The following is a 17,503-nucleotide window of genomic DNA, read 5'->3' as shown; positions in this document are numbered from 1 at the left end:
TTGGCTGTAGTGTGGTACAAATCGCCTGTAGTATCCGGCCAAGCCTAAGAAGGATTGGACCTGTTTCTTTGACCTTGGGACAGGCCACTTTTGGATAGCATCCACCTTGGCCTGTAGGGGGTTTATGGTTCCTCGACCCACCTGGTGCCCCAGGTAAGTCACTCTGTTTTGGCCTATTTGACACTTTTTGGCCTTAACAGTTAGTCCTGCCTGCCTGATGCGCTCAAAGACCTTTTCCAGGTGTAGTAGGTGTTCGGGCCAGGAGTCTGAAAAAATGGCCACATCATCGAGGTAGGCAACTGCAAATTCTCCCAGTCCAGCTAGTAGACCATCTACCAGCCTCTGGAAGGTGGCGGGTGCATTTCGAAGGCCGAAAGGAAGGACATTGAATTCATACACCCCCGCATGGGTGACAAATGCTGACCTCTCCTTGGCAGGTTCATCTAGCGGTACTTGCCAGTACCCCTTGGTTAAGTCTATTGTAGAGATGAACTGGGCACGTCCCAACTTCTCCAATAGCTCATCAGTACGTGGCATTGGATAGTTGTCCGGACGAGTTACAGCATTTAGTTTACGGTAGTCCACGCAAAAGCGTATTTCCCCATCTGGTTTGGGTACCAGAACCACTGGAGATGCCCATGCACTGGTAGATGAGCGGATTATACCCATCTGTAGCATGTTCTGGATCTCCCGTTCTATAGCAGCTTGGGCATGAGGAGACACTCGGTAGGGTGGGGTTCTGATTGGGTGAGCATTACCTGTATCAATGGAGTGGTATGCCCGTTCAGTCCGTCCTGGGGTGGCTGAGAACAATGGGGCGAAGCTAGTGCACAGCTCCTTGATTTGTTGCCGCTGCAGACGTTCCAGGGTGGTTGAGAGGTTCACCTCTTCCACGCCACCATCTTTTTTCCCGTCGTAGTAGACACCGTCAGGCCACTCAGCATCATCTCCCTGGACTGTAAACTGACAAACCTGTAAGTCTCTGGAATAAAAAGGCTTGAGAGAATTAACATGGTACACTTTAGGCTTTAGTGAGGAATTGGGAAATGCTATGAGGTAGTTTACAGTTCCCAGGTGCTCTTGGACCGTGAATGGCCCTTCCCATGATGCTTGCATCTTATGGGCCTGTTGCGCCTTCAAGACCATAACCTGGTCTCCTACCCTGAAAGAACGTTCTCTGGCATGTCTGTCATACCAGGCCTTTTGCTCTTCCTGAGCATCCTTTAGGTTCTCTCTAGCAAGGGCTAAAGAGTGTCGCAGGGTGCTTTGTAGGTTGCTTACAAAGTCCAGAATGTTAGTTCCTGGAGAAGGCGTAAACCCCTCCCATTGCTGCTTCACCAACTGTAATGGCCCCTTAACCTCGTGACCATACACAAGTTCAAATGGTGAAAACCCTAAACTGGGATGTGGTACAGCCCTGTAGGCAAACAGCAACTGCTGCAACACTAGGTCCCAATTATTGGAGAATTCGTTGATGAATTTTCGTATCATGGCCCCCAAAGTTCCATTGAACCTTTCCACCAGGCCATTGGTTTGATGGTGGTACGGGGTGGCAACCAAGTGATTCACCCCATGAGTTTCTCACAGTTTTTCCATGGTGCCTGCCAGGAAATTAGACCCTGAATCTGTAAGGATGTCAGAGGGCCAACCTACCCTGGCAAAGATGTCTGTTAGGGCCAGGCACACAGTGTTAGCCCTGGTGTTGCCTAGAGCCACTGCTTCTGGCCATCGGGTAGCAAAGTCCACTAAAGTCAGTACGTACTGCTTTCCTCTGGGCGTCTTTTTTGGGAAAGGGCCCAGAATATCCACAGCTACTCGCTGAAATGGGACCTCAATTATGGGGAGTGGCTGGAGAGGGGCCTTGACCTGGTCTTGAGGCTTACCCACTCTTTGGCATACCTCACAAGACCGGACATACTTGGCAACATCCTTGCCCATCCCCTCCCAGTGGAAGGACTTTCCCAACCGGTCCTTGGTTCTGTTCACCCCAGCATGGCCACTGGGATGATCATGGGCTAAGCTTAAGAGCTTCCCCCGGTACTTAGTTGGAACCACCAACTGTTTTTGTGGCTGCCATTCTTCCCGGTGTCCACCAGAAAGAATTTCCTTGTATAAAAGTCCTTGGTCTATAACAAACCGGGATCGATTAGAAGAGCTGAGAGGCGGTGGGGTGCTCCGTGCCGCCGCCCAAGCTTTCTGAAGGCTGTCATCTGCTTCCTGCTCAGTCTGGAACTGTTCCCTTGAGGCTGGGGTCACCAGTTCTTCCTCAGACTGTGGACTTGGGCTTGGCCCCTCTGGAAGCGATGTAGGTGATGGGGTTGTTTCTGTTGCTGGTGAACCGCTCTCCGCTGGTGCACCTGAGGGTATTTCAGGCTCTGGCTGAGCCTTTTGGGTATGGCTGTCTGTTGCTTCTGCCAGCTCTGGCTCACTGGCGCCCTCTGGCGTTGAGTTTGAAGATGTGGTTGCACTTGCTGGTGCTGGTTGCTGTTCCAGTTCCGGGCCTGGGACTGGAGATGCTGTGGCTGTTTCAGTGGTAGGCATGGAATCCGGGTCCACTACCTCTGTCTGGGTTTCAGGTAACACAGACGAGGCCTCTGTGGACGGCTCAGGAACAGGAATGGGTCTGGAAGCTTGCCTGGTTTGGCTACGGGTAACCATTCCCACTCTCTTGGCCCGCCTCACCTGGTTGGCCAAGTCTTCCCCCAGTAGCATGGGGATAGGATAATTGTCATAGACTGCAAAAGTCCACACTCCTGACCAGTCTTTGTACTGGACAGGCAGTTGAGCTGTAGGCAAGTCTACAGCTTGTGACATGAAGGGGTAAATTGTAACTTTGGCCTTTGGGTTGATGAATTTGGGGTCTACGAAGGATTGGTGGATAGCTGACACTTGTGCCCCCGTGTCTCTCCATGCAGTAACCTTCTTTCCGCCCACTTTCAAATTTTCCCTTCGCTCCAAGGGTATTTGAGAGGCATCCGGGCCTGGAGATCTTTGGTGTGATGGTGGTGTAATGAATTGCACTCGCATGGTGTTCTTGGGACAGTTGGCCTTGATATGTCCCAGTTCATTACACTTAAAGCATCTTCCATCTGATGGGTCACTGGGCCGAGGTGAGTTACTGGAGACTGGTGAGGTGGAAGGGTAGGGTGTCTGTGGCTTTACTTGGGTGGTATGTGGGGTCTTTGGCTGTTCTCGGTTGTAGGGTTTATGGTCTGTGTGCCCCCTGGGGTAATCGTTCCCCTTGACAGTAGCTTTCTTGCTTTCTGCCAGTTCCATCCATTTGGCTCCAATCTCCCCCACCTCAGCGATATCTTTGGGATTTCCATCTTGTATGTACCGTGTGATGCCTTCAGGAACACCATCCAAGAACTGCTCCATTTGTATGAGGAGGTTCAGTTCTTCCAAGGTTTGAATGTTGTTTCCTGTTATCCAGGCCTCATAGTTTTTTGCAATGTAGTAGGCGTGTTTGGGAAATGACACCTCTGGTTTCCACTTTTGGGTTCTGAAACACCGATGGGCATGATCTGGGGTTATCCCCATTCTGTATCTGGCCTTGGTTTGAAAAAGTTTATAGTCATTCATTTGCTGCTTAGGCATTTCAGCTGCCACCTCTGCTAAAGGTCCACTGAGTTGTGGCCTTAATTCTACCATGTACTGGTCTTCGGGGATGCTGTACCCAAGACAGGCTCTTTCAAAATTTTCCAAGAAGGCCTCGGTGTCATCACCTGCCTTGTAGGTGGGAAATTTCCTGTGCTGTGGAGCAATAATGGGCGATGGGTTGTTAGGATTGGCTGGAGTCTGTTGCTTAGCCTTTTCTAATTCCATGGCCTGTTGGTGGGCTTCCCTCTGGAGTTCTATCTGTCTTCTGTGGGCTGCCTCTTCTTCTGCTTGTTTCCTTCGGTGGGCCACCTCTTCTTCTTCTAGTTTTCTTTTGTGTGCTGCCTCTTTGATTTGTTCTTCTCTTTCTTTCATCTCCATCTCTTTTTGTTTTATTTCTAGTTCCTGTTTGTGTTTTTCCATCTCTCGCCTGTGTTCAGCTTCTTTGAAGTGCTCTTCAGCCTCCATTTTTGTCTTGGTAGACATGGTTCCTGTTTTCTTGTGTTGGGGTGCCCTCCGGTGTTTCTCTTCTGAACTGCAGGCTCTGTTGCCTCCTGAAGTCTGCCTAGCAACAGTGCCTTTAGCTAATCTTCAATGTTAAGTAAACCTGAAAAACCACTTTATTTGCATTTATATAGTGCTGATATGACTCTCAATGGGAGTGCTATTGTGTGACAAAAGACTCGTGATAGCCCTTAACGACTTCTTGCTTAACATGCAAGCCACAAACTGCCAGAGAGAGCAGAAAAAAAAAATTCTCTCTGGTTCCCTTTTAAAACCAAACTGTTTCTCTCTGCTAAAAAGCCCTTAGCAGAGAAAAGAAAAATATAATCTTCCTACTGGCTTCTGGATTCTGTCTAGATCCCACCCGCTGCTACACCATATCATAACCTTAGTCCCAGATTTGGACCTTAGCATCCAAAATATGGGGGTTAGCATGAAAACCTCCAAGCTTAGTCACCAGCTTGGACCTGGTACTTGCTGCCACCACCCAAAAAATTAGAGTGTTTTGGGGCACTCTGGTCCCCCTGAAAAACCTTCCCTGGGGACCCCAAGACCCAAATCCCTTGAGTCTCACAACAAAGGGAAATAATCCTTTTTCCCTTCCCCCCTCCAGGTGCTCTGGAGAGATACACAGACACAAGCTCTGTGAAACTACCCTCTCCGTTCCCAATCCTGGAAACAAAAAGGACTTTCCTATTCCCCCAGAGGGAATGCAAAATCAGGCTAGCCACTTCAACACACACAGATCTCCCCTGATTTCTTCCTCCCACCAATTCCCTGGTGAGTACAGACTCAATTTCCCTGAAGTAAAGAAAACTCCAACAGGTCTTAAAAGAAAGCTTTATATAAAAGAAAGAAAAAATACAAATGGTCTCTCTGTATTAAGATGACACAATACAGGGCAATTTCTTAAAAGAATATTGAATAAACAGCCTTATTCAAAAAGAATACAAATCAAAGCACTCCAGCACTTATATTCATGCAAATACCAAAGAAAAGAAACCATATAACTTACTATCTGATCTCTTTGTCCTTACACTTAGAAACAGAAGATTAGAAAACAGAACTACTTCTCCAAAGCTCAGAGAAAGCAGGCAGCCAGAAAACAAAGACCCCAGACACACAATTCCCTCCACCCAAAGTTGAAAAAATCCGGTTTCCTGATTGGTCCTCTGGTCAGGTGCTCCAGGTGAAAGAGACATTAACCCTTAGCTATCTGTTTATGACAGATGTGCTCCCTGGAAGACCTCTGAGTACCTGCGAGGGTACATATATCCCCTGGTTGAGAACCACTACTCTAGGACGTCAATACCACCACTCTATTCATAGACTCAGGAAATTGGTAAAACTCTTTGGAGATGACAGGTCCACATAAACTGCCTCCTTACATTGGCACAGCAAGGCAATGCCAGGAGTAGGCCCCAGCAGTCTTGTCTCCCATTCCCTTGCTCTAACTATTGGATAACAATCCCTTCTCAAGGCCAGGAACAGAACCAAATGTCCTGACTCCCAGCCTCCTGTTTTAAGCATTAGAAAACACTACCTTTCTCTAGCAGACTGAGAGTTGTGAATGAAACAGGCACTCTCGTGTGAATCTAGAGGAAAGGTCCAAAATGAACAATGCCGCAATCACAGGCTTCAAACCCTTCAATGGCTAATACAATGCCAAGATGCTGCAGTTCACAGATTATTATAGCATGTTTGCCTTAAAGGGGCACAGGCATACAAAACAGAAGTGTGCAGAAAGATGATGTCACCCAGCACCACATAGGAATGCGCAGGCAGGATTTTGTACAGATAATTTCCTAGCGCTAGCTGAGGATAGGGTGACCAGACAGCAAGTGTGAAAAATCAGGACAGGGGGTGGAGGGGTAATAGGAGCCTATATAAGAAAAAGACCCAAAAATTGGAACTGTCCCTATAAAATCGGGACATCTGGTCACCCCAGCTGAGGCTGAGTTGCCATGCCTCCAGGCAGCTTCCATATTGCCTTTCACTCAAACGGAGCAGAGAGCTTGGAAGTGACACTTGTGCATTTGAGGCATCTTTGGAGGCACATTCCTGAGCAAGCCTGCTCCAAGGAGATATAGACCACATATTGTCTAAACCCAGGAGTCTTGTATACACAGGGTTTGCACCAGTGCTAGAGCAGTGGGGATTGTTTTCAAAGGAAAGCTTTGGGCTGATACAGCCATTCAGTAACTGGCTTGGGCACCTGCTTTTTTTCTTACATGCAGTTGGAAATGGGACTGCTCTTTGCAATGCAAGCAAAGCATTGACTGAAGATATACTGAACTTTGAGTACTCTAATCTGTGCATGTCAAGTACAGTTTGCATTGAAATCCATGTCCCATGCAGAAGCACAGCAGATCTGAGTATGTTTAGCCAAGAAAGACATCTGTTTTTTTACGGCAGATTGGGACCAAGGTTTCAACATGGTTTTAAGCAAGGCTCCATGTTTGCATGCGCAAACTGGACTGACATCTTACTCTTCTGTTTTGCATGTGTAAATGTGGGGGAACTTGCAAATGTAAAGGCTGCCTTTCAGAATTTGATCCTTATGGGCAAGAAGGTGCTGGCAGCAAGAGAGCTGTGTGTGTGAGCAGGTATGGAGGCAGGAGGTCTCACACACAACAATGACAATAGTCCCCTAGCAATATAATCAAATAACTACAAATAAAGATTCTTGCACATCTCCAGCACCTTTCATTAAAGTAGTTCAAAGCATTTTACAAACATAAATGAATGAAAATAGCATGAAATGCTTTGGGGTTGTACAACTGCCAGTGATTATTTGCCTTATTACCAAATGTTCTCACCCAGGATCAATAGGGCACAACCTCCCTTCATCTCCCAGGAAAACAGGCAGAGAGATTAAGGGACTCATTCTACACCAGAAAGGTCATTCCTGTCAAGGCTTGGATTAGAATTCAGGAGTTCCTGACTGAGACTTCAGCTTTTGATGTCTCTCATGTGGTCCTATGACTACATTGTGGTCCTAAGACTATAGCTGGCAGATACAGAAATTAATGGGAGATGGAGTGACAGTGAAGCCTTGGAAAGGGAAAAGGAATCTCTTTGAGATGAAGTTGAGAGGCAGGGATAGAAAAGGCGTAAATAAATTTCAAATGTTTGGAGGAAATTGCCACACCCATCCTAATGTCATGTAAAGATGTTATTTCCCAAAGATTGTCTGAACCTTCCATTACTAAATAAACAGTTTTATTCTTCACTTTATTTAAAGTGCATCTCTTTCTTGCTTAAGTAACATGTGCATTACTCCTTCTACCACAAGTTCTAGCTAGTAAAAGCCTTGCTTCCAATTTGGGGGAGGCCAGAGATTAGCCATGATACTCAGGTACTCACGATCCTAGTGCCTCCATGAAGATAAATGTTTTTCGGATGTTGTTGGTCGGTTTCTTCCAGGAACGGGTGTCATCCACTTCCTTGCGGCCCATTTTCTCCAGAGCTGAAGCGGGGAATTCTGCCAGAAAGAGGGGAAGAGCACTGGTTGAGTGGTCAGGTGTTCACAGTATCAAGAGCAGAAGCTAGTGGTGTATAAAACTTAAACCTCTGCATAGCATCCTGCAACGTACCCATTTGCTTGGATTCTCCTTTGGAGGTTTTTGAACATTTCCTTTTGGTTCTGTCAAAGCCAAGATGCAAGGATGTCAATTTTGCATCCACAAAATAAACTGTTGGTGCAAATCATGTGACTACCAGGTAGAATGATGAAATAATTTTACCCACAATTGCCAGTACAAAAATGCAAGTACAAATTGTACCCCTTTAAAAGGAAAATTGTTTTTCTGATAATTTGACACAAAATAATCACTCTCCTTGAAAATTACCAGTACGCTCCGCTCAGCCACTAACAAGATGAGACTTCAAGTTCTATTGGATCTTACATATTAAATTGCATCAGATTCCAAATGTGCACTACAACTAATATTAGACATCTTGGCTAAGAATTTAGCACTCATATGTTGGGACTTGTTATTTGGGGATAGTCATTTAATGACAAATGTGAGAGATTGGCAATTACAAATGTTTATATTTTGCTGAATATATAATAGCTAAAGCTGTGATATGCTGCTGAGTGGCTGCTAATGCTAACCTATTAAAGCACCCTTGATATAATGGATTAAAGTTAGATGCAACTGAAGATGCAGGCAGGTTATATTAGAGCTGCTTAATTGCTTGAATGTTAAAATAGATTAAAGAGCTGGTGTTGACTCAAAGGAAATTTACTAAAGATTTGCTGATCTAGCTAGTATGCACTGTATCTCTTTTGTTTTGTTTTGTATTACTAGGGATATTTGCCTGGAAACTGGATTGTTACTTAGGAATCTCTACCTTTCCTTACTGCTTATTCCTTATGAGGAGTCACAAGCTTGTGACATCACAATGATGGCTGTAGAGAGAATTGTGATGTCACAAACAGATGTAGCTTTTGGTTTTGGTCTTAATTTTGCTTCTGATGGAAGATATCAGGCTGACAGTGCAGTAGGCTGGTAGCCTGGTACTTATCCACAGCCAGGCACAGCATGGGCAGCAACTGTCATAGAGCTCAGTCTATTCCCATTCCAAGCAACCAGCACTGCAAACAAGCTCTCCTTAAATGTAACATCGACCCCTCGCTGGCTCCCTTTGTTTTCTTTCCATGCTCCTTGGTGAATCAGCAGCTGCCTTAGGACTCACCACACAGAGGACTTCCATTCCATTGTTTCCAACTCCATCTCAACTCATGACAACAGTCACATGGGACCTCTTCATTATGGTGGCTGCCTGCATATTTGCATGCAAAGTGCAAGGCCTGGGACTGTGAGCACATGAGTTTAGAGGACAATTACTGTAAATTTAGAGCAGTGATTCTCAACCTATTTACCATTGTGGGCTGCTTACACAGCTCTCTGTATTATGTGGGCTGCATCCACAGAATATGTATACTATCTGTATGGCCCTGAGGATGTCACATGGACCGCAGCTGTGTGCTGATTGGGCCACAAGCAGCCCATGGGCCGTGAGTTGAGAACCACAGGTTTAGAGGGACGACAGAGCTGCAGCACCTTATCTTGGTTCTACTCATCTTATTTAATGAGCAGCAAGAGGGATCCAACTCGTTACATGGAAAGTTAGTTAGGTCTCTATGATGATACCCTCTTCTCTTCTGTTGTTACTGTGCAGTGTGTCAGGAAGGCAGCATTCTCTAATAGTCAGAACACAGACTTAGGAGTCAGCAGCTCTTAGGTTCTAATCCCAGTTCTACCACTGACTTGCAGGATGGCCATCAAGCAGTCACTTGTACCATCACTTTTACACTTAGGTACCTAGATTTAGGCTAGTTAGCAAAGACTTCAGTGGGAGGTGTGGGAACTCAGCACATCAGAAAATCAGGCCACTTATTTAGGTGGCACCCTGAAAATTTGGCCTGACCTCATCCCACTCTTCTCTGTCTTGATTTTCCCAGCTCATAGGACTGGGACTCGGGAAATCTAGTTATCAGCCACTTGCTGGAGTACTGCATCCAGTTTTGGCCCCCCGCTACAGAAGGGATGTGGACAAATTGGAGAGAGTCCAGCAGACGGCAACAAAAATTATTAAGGGGCTGGGGCCCATGACTTACAAGGAAAGGCTGAGGAAACTGGGTTATTTAGTCTGCAGAAAAGAAGAGTGAGAGGGGATTTGATAGCAGCCTTCAGCTACCTCAAGGGTGCGGGCTTCAAAGAGGATGGAGCTTGGCTGTTCTCAGTATGGCAGAAGACAGAACAAGAAGCAATGGTCTCAAGTTGCAGTGGGGGAGGTCTAGGCTGGATATTAGGAAACACTATTTCACTAGAAGGGTGGTGAAGCACTGGAAAGGGTTCCCTAGGTAGGTGGTGGAATCTCCATCCTCAGAGGTTTTAGAGGCCTGGCTTGACAAAGCCCTGGCTGAGATGATTTAGTTGGTGTTGGTCCTGGTTTGAGCAGGAGATTGGACTAGATGACCTCCTGAGGTCACTTCCAACCCTAATAGTCTATGATTCTATGAGCATTCTTAATAAGATCAAATCTAACAGTCCAGAGAGGGAAATATTTAGAAAATGATCAATGAGGCTCTCAGCTGAGCTGAGAAGAGATCTTTGGAACCAACATTGACCTTGGATACTGGAGGAGACTCCCCCATGTCAAATGTACTAAGGAAATGCATTAAAAATTCTCCATTTAGCAGAATCAGATTGCATGCTGAAAGCACTGCCTTTAAGACACTCCATTTCTCACTACTCACGATCAATCACATCATTCCATAAAAGACTTTAAGACATGGCTGAATCTTTGGCAGACAAAATGGAGTCTTTTGTTAAAGAAAAAAATAAGTGTTCAGAAGAGACAGAGAGCACCAAAGCAAAAAAAGAAGCTGGAAGCTAATGTCTCATGACAGTTAGCTTAGATTTTTGATTCCTGCCAAGCTGATTTTGTTACCTTAATTAACAGAGCTACAATGATTCTCAGATCCCTAACATGAGATTTCAAAGGTTAATTCAACTTTGTTGAAAGAGAAATTGACTCAGCTGCAAAAGAATGACAGCTTCAGTCTATAAACTCTTTAAAGGCCAAATCAGACTTAGTTTTTATCCACTTTATAGATTGTGATGTGCACATGACAATTCAATGCAAGTCCTGTGGACAACAGCCCTATTTTGTTGTTTATTTAATTAGTGCTGATGAAGAGTTCTTAGCAGCGTGGAGCAATTAGTGCAAAACATTGTCTGCACATATTTGTTTGAATTCGTAAGCAGGTTTTCATTCAAGATCATTCTTTCAACACTTTCACCTTTGCTCTCTGAAAAATCACTCGCAGAAATGAATTTTAAGCATGAATGCTTAAGGATTGACTGAAAGTGAGTTTCATATGATGCATACAAATGTAAAAGTTGCAAAGCTTGAATGAATTTGAACGATGGAAATCATTGCTTTGTATCTGGGGTGGGGGAGAGGAAATTGGTCAAAATAATGACCAATTGGTTATGAATTATTGGCCCAGTTCTAGCACTTAGATTAGCCACCAGCAGCATAGACTTCCTTGAGACCGTACCCTTCCGATATGCCTCCTCTCTTCCCCCAGGGCCGGCTCTGGCTTTTTTGGTGCCCCAAGAAAAAGAAAAAGAAAAAAAAAAGGAGCGGGGCCACTGGAGCAGCAAAGCGGGGGGAAAAAAACAAAAACAGTGCGGCTGGAGCAGCAAAACGGCAGGGGAGAACATGGAACGGCTGGAGCAGCAAAGTGGGGGGGCAGAACACAGTGCGGCTGGAGCGGCAAAATGGTGGGGGGGAACATGGAACGGCTGGAGTGGCAAAACGGGGGGGTGGACACGGCACAGCTGGAGCAGCAAAGCAGAGGGGGGGAACATGGCGCGGCTGGGGCGGCAAAGCGGAGGGGGAACAACACAAAAACGGTGCGGCTAGAGCAGGAAAGCAGGGGGGCGAGGGGAGAAACAATGGCGTGGCCGGCAAAGCAAGGGAAAAACAAAACAAAAAATCCTACAGGGCAGCCGGAGCCAGGGGACTCCCTGTGCTGCAGAGTGCGCACCCGGTCTAATGGGGGGGAAGGAGAGGGAGCAGGGGGAGAGACAGAAGCGGGGCGGCCAGTGCTTCAGTGGGGCGCTCACCAAGCGGCCCTGACCGCCGCACCGCCTGCCAGGAGGACTCCGCGCCACTCTGGTCGGCGGGGAGGGAAGGACGCAGGCTGCCCTGCCGAGTTTGCTGCAGGGCGCTCCCCTCCTCCGCACCGCCACCCCTTACAGGGTGGCCAGAGCAGTGAACAAAAAAAAAAAGTGGCCGTGCCACCTTAGGTTTCAGCTGAATGCTGCCCCGTAGAATCTGCCGCCCCAAGAATGAGCTTGCTCAGCTGGTGCCTGGAGCCGGCCCTGTCTTCCCCAAAGGCATACATCCCAATCCCATCCAATCATTGTGCTGCACAGGTGCCATCTGGTTCCAGCTATAATGGTGATTTATGTGATGGTGTCACCTGTCCATGAGGAAATGGACTAACAGCCATTCATTCCTTTTCCCACAAGCCACTGCACAGCTGTCATCGGAGCAGCAAAGTAGTTGTAGGTACCACTGGAACAGAACTACGCATGCCCCCTTACATGTGAGGAATGACATACTGACCAGCCAGTGTGTGGAAAGAGCCCAGCCAAGCATTCCCACGACATGGAGCAACCAGCCAACTCACATGGGCCCCAGCAGGAAGCTAAGCTCCTGAGAGATGGTTGGACTAGGCCATGAAATGGAACATCTGAGAAGCAGCAAGGAAGCTACTGGCCAGCAGTTCAGGCTTGCTTATATTCAGCTTGTGAAAAAAGTGGGAGACAGCGTTCGAATGTGAGGCAGTGAGCTGTGAAACAGAAAGGGAGCCCCTTTCCTGGGACGCTTGGGACCCAGCTGTGTGCAACACTGAAGAGCAAATGAGACAGTCCCCAGGCCAGAAACAAAGGAGATTGAACATGTGACATTCAAAAGAGCACTTGGGCTCAGTGTGATCCCCCGCCGGGTGAGTACTCATCTGAAACCTACCAGGCAATTGCAGAATTATGACACGTGAAACCACCTCTGAGCTCATACCCTGCCCCTCTCCAGCATTACCTAGTCTCCCTACTAACAGAACAAGTCTATATCTGTGTGCACAATGTACTCTCTCTATTGCTTATACTCATTAGAATACTAGTTTTGCGTTGCCTGATGTTTGCTCATTCAGACTAGATCTCTGGCCAGGGTGTGGGAAGGGGGATATACTTAATTCTATTTGCAACAGGTTTTTTTAACGGATACTGCTTTTAAATAAGGAATCATGTGTTTGCATATTCCTTTATCATTCATCTAATCATATGATTAGCTTCCCCTTCCATCCCCTCTATTTTATGGGGGCAGTTACTTTTTGCCTGTCTGTGCCTGTGGAAAGGAAGGATGATCTTGTGCTTTAGGGATGGGTTGGGACAGGGACTCAGGAGATCCGGATTCCATGTCATGCTTTGCCACAGGCCACCTTGTGTGACTGAGCAAGTCACTTCCCATCCCAGGTCTCCTACCTGCCCCAGAGGGGAGAGCAGTGACATAGGAGGCATTACTGTGAGGTAAATACTCTGAATGTTTATGAGGTGCCAAGATATGGGGGCTGTGTAAGTACTTGACAAAGTGGCCATCTGCCTCATCTCATGGCAGAACATAGAGACTTTCAAAATCCTTCCTCCCCCCGCCAGACATTTACTAAAGAACTAGTCACACAACACAGAAGCCTTGCAAAAATCCCTGGACTACTCTGACCTGCGGCTGGTGATTTATGCAATTCACCCATCTTTACTCCTACCTTGTCCTCCACCCTTCCTTCACTGGTCTGTTTATGCACCTCTTGCAATTTGCCCTAATCCTAGAAAGTGGTGTGGTGTGGGACAGAGACTGTCTTTGTTTTACTTAGTTCATTCAGTGCTTAGCGTGCAGACCCTGACTTTTCCTGAAACCACTACCACAATACAAATAAATACTTACTAATTCTACTCACTTGTTTGTATTAGTTTTATTTTTCCATGGAGAAGTAAAATATCATGGTAAAAGTTGGGAAAGCAGATTTTGTGCTTGGCCTGGTGTATTTTTCTAACAATTTTGCATACATGTGTTATATCTATATACTTAACATACACTTATATTCCTTCTGCCAATCTCTTCCTGACGCTCTATTAGTATGTGTGTTATCCTTTTGTTTCTTGTGTATCTTCTATTTGCATCAATGGAAAATACACAGGGAAAGATTGAACGGGAGCAAAATAGACTCAATACATACTTGAAAAATACATTCTTATAGAATCCTAGATGTCAGAGTGAGAAAAGGCTTCTCTGTTCATCTTTTCCATACCCTCTTGGCAATGCAAGAACAATAGGCTTTCTTTTCATTTTCAGTATATTGAGTTTGCATAATAAAATGGAAATACTCATTAAGTAGTTACTACTTGTAAAGCCTTTTGAAGTGCTAAGTATTATTTTAATGTATTTAGCCACCACACAACAATGAATTAATTAACCATGCAGGACTGTATAATATCAATCCCTTCTGCTACTCCAGACTGACAAGTGTCTGTGTTGTAAATGACAAGTAATTTCAATTGTCACGTCTAACCTTTTTACTCTTTCAGGGTCTAGAGCAATAAATGGGACTGCTGCTTTGTTCAGTCTGATCCAGGGAATGACACACATCACTGCTTAGAATTTAATGTGGTGTTAGGATCTTGCTTAAATATTTCCCTGAGAAATTGGTTCAGCTTTCGTATTAGACAGTAGCAGATCCAACTGCAGACATTCTTCTTCTGAATTTCCTTAGCAAAAGTGCCATAACACTTGATTCATAATCTTGCGACAACAATGCATGAGAGGGGGGAAAATGAAGAGGTGGTTTTATCTTTAGAACAAGAAGTACATACAAAAGAGGATAGGGTGGGAATACAGGGTCAAAAGGATTTCCTTTGTAAAATGCAACAAAATAAGTGTTCTGCATGTAAATGAATGAACAGATACAGACAGTGTTAGACTTGTTCAGGGGACAGCATAATGAGGAAGTGAACAGCAGAGAGACCCAGCTGTTATGCATTAAAACCAAACCTACATTAAACATCTTATATTCATCTAACTACACTACTGATACAAAAGCAGTGAATGAATTTGGAGTCAGGGATGAACTTCTGCTGAATCACATTTTCCAGGTAAATATATTAGGTTAGTTTAAATAGTTTAAAAGTAAAACTGTACCGCCCATATTATATGAGATCACATGTGTAACATATGAAAGCTGAGAAATATTAACCACCTCTGCAAAAGTGTACTCCACTCCTTTGGTATAACATAATCAAAGTGATCTTAAAACAGAAAATACTGTACAGAACCTAAAGTCTTATGCACAGAACAGGCAAGGAAGGCAAATGGTTATTAAGAAAATATGTTTTGCTTACCCAAATGATCACAGATGAAGCAGCTCCTATTCTGACTCCTGTTCCACTCCTACAGGTCTGTGGGGATTAGAGACTGGTCTGGTGCTAGCAATAAACTCAGATTAAAGGGGAGGAATGCAGGGGATTTCTTTCCTGAGATGGTAACCAGGCAGCACTTAAAGGGGAGTAAATTGACTATCGGGATATGCTTGTCTGTGGGTGTGCACCTCTCTCTCTCTCCCCCCACCCCCTCCGCCTCTGGCAATAACAGTAATATCTGGCACCTTTCATCTGAGGATCCCAAAGCACTTTACAGACAAGGCTTTATCAAGTTTCATCCCCACTTGTGAGCTAGGGATTGGTTTTGATAACAGCAACAATGCCCTTTCTCAAGGAAAGCACTTCATATCAAAACATTTTTGCATCAAATGCAAAGTAATTTGATTTTCTCAAACACTCAACTTCTCGGTATACAAAATTGCCAGACTTTCTTTTGCATTACATTGGAACTGTTCAGAGAGAGGCAGTGGGATCTAGTAGACAGAGCACTGCACTGGGATTCAGGGGACCTCTGTTCTGTTGCTGGCTCTGCCACTGATCTGCTGGGTGAATTTGGACAAGCCTCTCTGCTCTTCAGTTTCCCCATCTGTAAAACTGGGATAGTGATGCTTTCCTCCTTTATAGTGCACTGAGGTCTCTGGCCGTAAGTGCTATCAGAGGAGCTAGGTATTAATATTGTCAGGGACTCTGGGCTCCTTTAAACCAGCCAATGTTTTTTGTCTAGTTTTCAATCGTACCGTGTGTTTACCTTCCATATAGTAAAAAATAGGAAATAATAGCTGCCACGTCCCCTGGCTCCCATTCCCAATCCATGCAAAGACTAACCCACACTTCTTCCCATGTCAGAAGAGGTCAGTTCCGTTCATTGTGTCATACACAGACTACTGAGTGCCAATTCTTCAATGAGACCATGAATTCTATTCCTCAGGAAGCACATTTCAACTTTTTTCCCCTCACACTACAGAGCAAATATTTCATCAGCAGAAATGTTAATCTTAAAAAAAAAATGCTGTATTTATAAGAAAACGTCCTTCCTAGCTCATAGCTCTGGACTATATAAATGCCAGAGGATTCTCATTGGGCAGGACTCTGTCTCAGAAATTTGCATTCCACTCTAAAACAAATGGCACTTCAGTCTATAACTTTGCCTCACAGTGATAATAAAGAAAGATGGATTTCATAACAGAAATCTCCAGCCTGCCAGGGCACAAAAAGGCAGTTTACATTAGCCCCCTAAATGTGTAAGTATATGCTGCCCTCTAGTGGCAGATATTGGCCATGTTCCGATCAGATACATCTCGGTTAAAAGCCAAGCAAGCACCAGACCTCTCAGTTGGTTTAAATTGGCCTAGATTCATTTATTCCACAAACATCTGGCCCAAATGTACACTCCTTGCTCATGAAAAACTCCTACTGAAACAAAAGAACTGCCAATTTTCATATTCTGTTCCTATCCTTCATCTTATAAAAGTGGATGGGTAGGGTTCTGTGGCCTGCCTTGTGCAGGAGGTCAGACTAGATGATCATATTGGTCCCTTCTGACCTATGAGTTTATGAGTCTATCTTAGTTTTAAGGAAAAAAATTAATTTTATTGTTTCATCATTATTAATGGTCATTTATCTCTGTTGCATTCACTGCTCAGCTCTTCACCATAATTCCCATTCCGGTCTTCTTATAAATATGTTCAGCATTTAGTAGTTTAAAATTCATTTCTGTAAAGAAAAAATAACAAAGCAGAGCTTACCTAGAATTTTGACAGCAGCAAAGGAGTTACAGTTTTCTAGTTAAGACACTGGATTGGGATTCAAGAAATGTAGATTAATTTCCCATCTTTGTTACAGACTTCCTTTGTGCCCTTGGGCAAGTCACTTATGTCTGGGCCTCAGTTTCCCACCTGTAAAATACTTCCTTTTTCTTGTTTGTTTAGATCACAAGTTCTTTGAGGCAGGGACTCTCTTATTAGGTGTATGTACAGTGCTTTGTACTATGGGATACTAGCCTTGGCTAGGGCCTCAAAGAGCTAGTAGCATATAAACAATTAATAATAATCTTGCAGTGTACATCAGATTTGCACGAAAGAGGAGCATAGTCGAGCACAGGGGCAAGTGTTCAGGGTTTGGTTTATGTCTCTGCTCTGGAAACATTGCAGTCAGTTAATCTGGGCACCTCACTTTAATTGTACAGCATTTTTCCTGCACAGATGGCTAAAAAATACATTCTCCATGACACTGCTCAATGCTTTAGCCCCAGTCCCACATCAGCCAACAAAATGCCCCATTCAGGAAACAGTCTTGTAAGCCAAGACCCTGATTAAGTAGGGGGCAACCTTGGCAAAAGGGAATGCCTAACCGTAGCCAAACTTGAATAAGACATTCTGATATCACAG

At 44.9% G+C, this 17,503-nt stretch overlaps 1 protein-coding gene across 2 annotated transcripts in view; it reads right to left on the bottom strand.

The window, feature by feature from the left end:
- CAMK1G (calcium/calmodulin dependent protein kinase IG) overlaps positions 1-15,148 on the bottom strand; it is a 37,318-nt gene extending 22,170 nt beyond the window's left edge. For both annotated transcript variants that reach the window (XM_030561686.1, XM_030561688.1), the window contains exons 1-2: positions 15,078-15,148; positions 7,468-7,585 (exon numbers count right to left, since the gene is read on the bottom strand). In XM_030561686.1, coding sequence (XP_030417546.1) covers positions 7,468-7,559 — 92 coding nt within the window. In that variant the 5' untranslated portion in view covers positions 7,560-7,585; positions 15,078-15,148. The remainder of the gene's footprint in view (positions 1-7,467; positions 7,586-15,077) is intronic.
- Positions 15,149-17,503: the final 2,355 nt, after the last annotated feature.

The sequence above is a fragment of the Gopherus evgoodei genome, chromosome 4, assembly GCF_007399415.2.
Source record: "Gopherus evgoodei ecotype Sinaloan lineage chromosome 4, rGopEvg1_v1.p, whole genome shotgun sequence".
NCBI classification, from domain to species: domain Eukaryota; kingdom Metazoa; phylum Chordata; order Testudines; family Testudinidae; genus Gopherus; species Gopherus evgoodei.
This window is presented reverse-complemented; position numbering and strand designations above follow the sequence as displayed.